The following is a 6,107-nucleotide window of genomic DNA, read 5'->3' on the forward strand; positions in this document are numbered from 1 at the left end:
GTCACTAGTTATAACATAAAAAAAGTTATACTTATTTTTCCTTGTAAACAAAACTATTCAGTTTCATGAATGAATCCCATTAATAAATTTTTATCTCTCATTATTTTGTTCCATTATATATTATTCACAATTTGAAATGGTAGCTACTCGTGGGAAGTTATTGATATTGTTTTCCTAACTAATCATACAAGATTCTTCTGGCACAATATATCATATTATATACTGATATATCATTTCCCTGTAATATATATGTATTATACGAATATAATAATAAAGGGGGTTACGAAAAAAAAAATTTGGCACAATATTTCTACATATTGAGACAGCATAACTCGTTCACTGAACGACACTTGTGTGAATTTATTTGAAAAACATTTTTTATAAATCTTATCAATTTATATAAATATATTCCTGTCTATTTTCGCCTGGAAATTAGGGGGAAAGAAATATGAAAACAATAAAGCAATCATTTAAAAGTTTTTATTTGTTGTATTAAATAACGAAAAACAAATTTTAAAAAGTACATTTTGAGTTTTTACTACACTTTTTTCGTTTTTTTACGGCACAAAAATCGAGTCTCTAATTATAAGATATCAGAAGTTACACTTCGTTCTTATTATAAGCAAAACCAATCAGCTTCTTAAGTGAAATTAAATTAATCAACTTTTATCTTGTTATTTATTAAAATCAATATTTTATTTCCTTTATATATTATTTAACATGTGAAGTGGTAGCTACTCGTGGGAAAATTATTGATATCGTTTTCTTAACTAATCATACAAGATCCTCTTTGTATAATATTTCTACATATTGTGACAGCATAAAATAACACGTACACTGAACGACAGTTTGAATTTATTTGAAAAACATTTTTATAATTCTTATAAATAAATATATATATTCCGTATGGACCCTCTTAATCTTGTTCTTTAAAAATACCTTAAAATATGCTTTGTATTGTGGGCAATAAATTATAAATTATTATTCATACTTGGGGAAACAAGTAAGAAAAATAAAAAAGAAAGCTATCTCAATAATCTAATGCTGTTATAATGTTACATAGATTATTATGATAACAGAGTATAATAGTGGTAAATTAATTGTAAATAAAAGTTTTAATACTAATGCGAAGAGTGCCAAAATAAAGTAATTTTAACCGAAATTAGTGACCTAGGCAGAATATCCTGAAAAAAGTTTTTAAATTATTGATGTGAGTGTAAATTTGTATTTAAGATTGTCCTTGAGAATGGCGTAATTGGCTGAAACGTTGAACTTTTAAAGAAACAAAGTATATTTTGAGACTTAAATTGGATACAATTTATTTTATTTAAACAATAATAATTAGTCTCAAGAAAGTGAAAAGATTATTTATAAAAAATAAATAATATGAAAATGGTAAATGAATAATAATCTTTCTTTTTTAAATTATATTAGACAATATTTTGGGGTTATCCCCCATTTTCAGGTTGTTAGAAACAAATTCTCAAAGTTAACACATGTTTACAACATTAACCCTATATCACATTATTTATTTATTACAGACACTAAGACTTTATGCACGCATTATATAGATATAGTACATAAATTAACAATTTAGGGTTGTACAATATTTATGTAATTTAGATTTATCTAATATTTTATTGAATTGTTATTATATAAAATTTGTTTTTTAATATAATATGTTTTTAAATGAAGTTAGATGGTTCATCTTTGTAGTAATAGAGGAAGGAGATTATTCTTACAGTTCTACCTCCTTGTTATTACAGTTAAAGATAACCCTCAGGAAGGTAATTATTCTCATTGTTTTTTATAAAATGTAATTGTTGATTATTATAGTAAGTTTCAATTATTGCAACTAATATGTGAATATTAGCTTGATGAGACTAATAAGGAGTAATTTTTATATAATATAGAGATGTTAATCAGGTAAATAGTTTGAAAAAAGTTTAATAAATAATGTGGTATTTGGGGGTTAATAGTAAGTAATAATAATAGTAAGTTTCATTTATTGACAATAATATGTGAATATTAGCTTGATGAGACTAATAAGGAGTAATTTATATATTATATAGAGATGTTAATCAGGTAAATAGTTTGAAAAAAGTTTAATTAATAATGTGATATTTGAGGGTTAATGTTGTAAGCATCTGTTTATTTTTGAGAATTTGTTTCTAGCAACCTGAAGATGGGGGATAATCCTGAAACGTTGTTGTCTTTGTAAAAACTAATATAATTTAAATAAGAAAGATTATTATTCATTCACCATTTTCATATTAGTTTCTAATAAACTTTTCCAGTAGAAGATATTAATTAAAAAAAAAAAAATAATAATATTGCAAAATAAAGGATAATTCTATAGTACATGATAAGCTCCGGACTGATTATGCCTTCAGAAACAAGTAATTGTGCGCAAAATAACTTGGCTGGAACATTAAAGATAAAGCGCTAATATCTACGAACGATAAGGAAAATTTTCATTTATTTTTTTACGTTGTTGTTATAAAACTATTTTTCGAAGTTGTTGAAAAACTATAAATATTTTTTTACTCTCTCGTAATGAAATTAGACCATTTATAACGTGTTATAAATTTATTTTGAGGTAGAGCGCTCTCGCAACGCCAATAGTAAACATTTACAAGGTTCTGGCCGATATATCGGCTCTGGAAATTTTCGCTAGTTCAGTAAAAGCCATTAAAAGGGTTAAAGCAAAGTATTGATATGTACAACTGATTATTCGCTCTCTATAAGAGCTTTGTTAACTTATAGATAACTTCCGATACCATTTTGCATTGCAAAGTGTGGACTAATATAGGCTTTTAAATATATTGTCATAGTCATAAGAAATCATGAGATAAGAAAACTTAAAAATACTCAGGTTTTCTACCTTCTTTAAAAAAATATATAATGTAGCAAATCAAACATATATTATAAATATATAATAAGTAGGGATAGGATTTTTATGTGCTAAAAAATCTGAAATATGTACATAAATATGTGCTAATAAATTGTCAAATATTTAAAAAAATATGTATTTATAAATGTTGTATTATTCAACAAAATAAATTAGTAATTTTATAACTTAAAAAAAGTTACATAAATATGTATTTATTATATATTATATGAATAATATTTTAAAGAAATTATGTTAAAATAGGTACAAAAAAATGTACTTAGAGAAAACATAGCTGTTCAATAACAAGATATTAATTAGTAATTGTAATTAAACTAGGGGAGTGAAACATGACTAAGATGAGAAAGGACCATGGGAAGGGGGGAAACAGAGAAATGGATTGAGGAGTAAACAAACAAATTCTAGGGAAATGCTACAGGAATAAGATCCTTGCTCTTTTTAATTAATTCTGGGAAATTCTCGATGTAATTCTGTGTGAAAATTTATTATTGCCACTGCTTTTAATTTGTGTTCAAAGATGAAAATATAGAATTTATAAGCACTATTTATGATAAATGATAAATTTCACCTTTAAGTTTCTTGCGTTCGCTTGAATTTTACGTAGTTGCTGCGAAAAATTTATTTACAATTGAACAAATAATTTAAGGAAATACATGATTCAGGACAAAATATCTGAAAATTTGTATAAAATAACAAATATTTCAGAAAATATGTGATTTACAACAAAATATGTAACAATGTGTAAAAAAGGCCAAATATTTAAAAATATGTGAAATAAAAATGGCTTCTTTCGGCAAGAAATATCTTGAAACATCGTTAGTTAGTAAGGAATCGAAGATATCATGGTCAGGTAAAAATATGTGAAAACATAAAAATCCTATTCCTAAAAATTAGGTTTTAGAAAATTCAGAACAACAAGCGTTCATACTTGCTGGAAATGATGTCCTATTTATAATAATAGGAATTATTACAAAATATTTTCCTTGGCGGTTTCTCAAGATTGCGGAATATTATAAAAGGAGAAACAGGTCGGAAAGCTACGAGCAATTTAAAATTAGTCCAGCTTGCAATGTCTTGAGAAGTGGGTTGTGCAGCAAACACTTACGCCACACCACTTATCTATGAAAAGTAACATGCCCTTTAATTTTCCTGTATTATTTAAAGTGTAAACTTGATTTATTATTTTTTTTAATTTGTTTTATTTTAAGAGATATTTAACCTAGCAGGAAGGTCCAACTTTTTTGTCCTTTAAGAGATGTCCCGTAAGCATTTATCTCATGGTAGACGATTTGACCTATTTGGTTTATATAATTGGATGTGATGATGAAAAAAATCTCACAGATTACTTTCAATGAAAATTGAAATTGAAATTATAAATTGTAGCTCTAACATCAGAGGCTAAAAAATCCAAATTTTGTAAATGATCTAAGATCTCTTGCCTCGGCTCATGATTTAATATAAGAAACATAGGAGATGTCTAGGTGAGCAAAATGCTCAAATGAGAAAGAAAATATATCACGTTAGGAGTGTACTTGAGAGAGAAATGCTCAGTATTACAAGTACAAGAGCCCAAAAGGAGAAAAAAAGGCAGTTATTTCACCCCAATTTATGATTACTTTAATGAAAACTATGTATAATAACTAGTCAAAATTGATGATTCTGCCAATTATTGGTAGGGGAATAAAAAATGGTGGCTATTTCAAAATGTTAAAAATAATTAATTTTTTATTCGGAATTTTATATTTTTAAAACTACCAAGAACAATAGAAAATCTAAGAGAACATCATTTAAAGTAGTACTATAAATCAATTTATTTTAGCAAATATCATGAAAACTACTCCTCCAACGAAGATAAACGTAATAAACTACTTTATAGTACATTAAACTAGCTTTTATTTAAGTGCTAATAGACATCTGTACGTCAAATGGTTTTTGAGATATAGATATTTTTCAAAATAAATTCGAACTACATCTCGAGAACTATTGGACGTAAATTACTCTATTAGCCAATATTTCAGCAAATTTACTCTTCTTTAAATAATGTTCTTTTATATTTTCTAGTGTTTTTGATAGTTTTTAGATATAGAGCTCCGAATGAAAAATTAATGTTTTTAAGGTTTTACAAAAGCCGGCATTTTTATTCCCCTTACCTATAGTTAGCAAACTTATTGATAGTCCATTAAACTAGCTCTAATTTGAGTGCTAATGGACATCTGTACGTCTTATAGTTCCTGAGATATAGATTTCTCAATATAAATTAGCTAACTACTAATCTTTCAGAAGATTTTAAAGAAATTTTGCTTTTTAAAAAGCTATATCTCTAGAACTATTTGACGTAAATAGCTCTATGAGGTCTAATATTTCAGCAAATTTACTCTCCTCTAAATAATGTTATTTTATATTTTCTAATGTTTTTGGTAGTTTTTAAGATATAGAGCTCCGAATGAAAAATTAATGTTTTTTAAGGTTTTACAATAGTCGCCACTTTTATTCCCCATGCCTATACTTGGCAGACTCATCAATTTTGACTAGTAATTATACATAGTTTTCATTAAAGTAATAAAAAATTGGGGTGAAATAACTGTTTTTTTTCTTCTCGGCTCTTGTACTATACCGTTGCGAGGGAGCCAGACGAAAGTATAAATAAACCAGATGAAATATTAGGGAAATATACACAATTATTTCCCAACATCATCAAAATGCTCAATGTTACACATCCCCCGGATTAAAGAAGATAGTGAAGGTCCAATCGGGAATTTCGGGAAATATACAGGAATATATATATATTTATAAGATATATAAAAACGTGTTTCAAATAAATTCATACAAATGTCGTTCAGTGAACATCACAATATGTAGAAATATTGTGCTAGATGGTAGGATCTTGTATGAATGTGTAAGAAAACAATATCACTGTTTTTCCATGAATAGCTAGCTGTTCAAATATTAAATAATATATAAAGGGAAAAAACATTGATATTAACCGAAAAATATAGAGTGAAAGCAAAAAATGTGTTATTTTTAAAAATTTGTTTTCCGTCATTAAAAATAATAAAAACTTCTAAATGATTTATTTCTTTTATACATGTTTCTTTCCATAATTTATTGCTCACAATACAAACCATATTAAAAGGGATTTTTAAAGAGCGAGATAGTGAGGGTACAACCGGGAATTTCGGGAAATATACAGGAATAT

At 26.4% G+C, this 6,107-nt stretch overlaps 1 protein-coding gene across 3 annotated transcripts in view; it reads left to right on the forward strand.

Moving 5' to 3' along the window:
• The first annotated feature begins 1,762 nt into the window (after nt 1-1,762).
• The window catches only part of LOC106688792 (15-hydroxyprostaglandin dehydrogenase [NAD(+)]), a 26,513-nt gene continuing 22,168 nt past the window's right edge, over nt 1,763-6,107 (forward strand). Inside the window, exon 1 of one of the 3 annotated variants that reach the window (XM_014433432.2) lies at nt 1,763-1,787. Coding sequence is in view for 2 of the 3 variants with exons in the window: in XM_014433431.2 (XP_014288917.1) it covers nt 1,916-1,926 (11 nt within the window). In the remaining variant the exon portion in view is untranslated. Of the gene's footprint in view, nt 1,788-1,900; nt 1,927-2,059; nt 2,086-6,107 lie in introns of those variants that run through there. The other 2 variants (XM_014433431.2, XM_014433429.2) reach the window with 2 other exon arrangements.

This window comes from Halyomorpha halys, unplaced genomic scaffold (assembly GCF_000696795.3).
Source record: "Halyomorpha halys isolate HHAL.00 unplaced genomic scaffold, Hhal_1.1 Scaffold1206.1, whole genome shotgun sequence".
In the NCBI taxonomy this organism is placed as follows: Eukaryota; Metazoa; Arthropoda; class Insecta; order Hemiptera; family Pentatomidae; genus Halyomorpha; species Halyomorpha halys.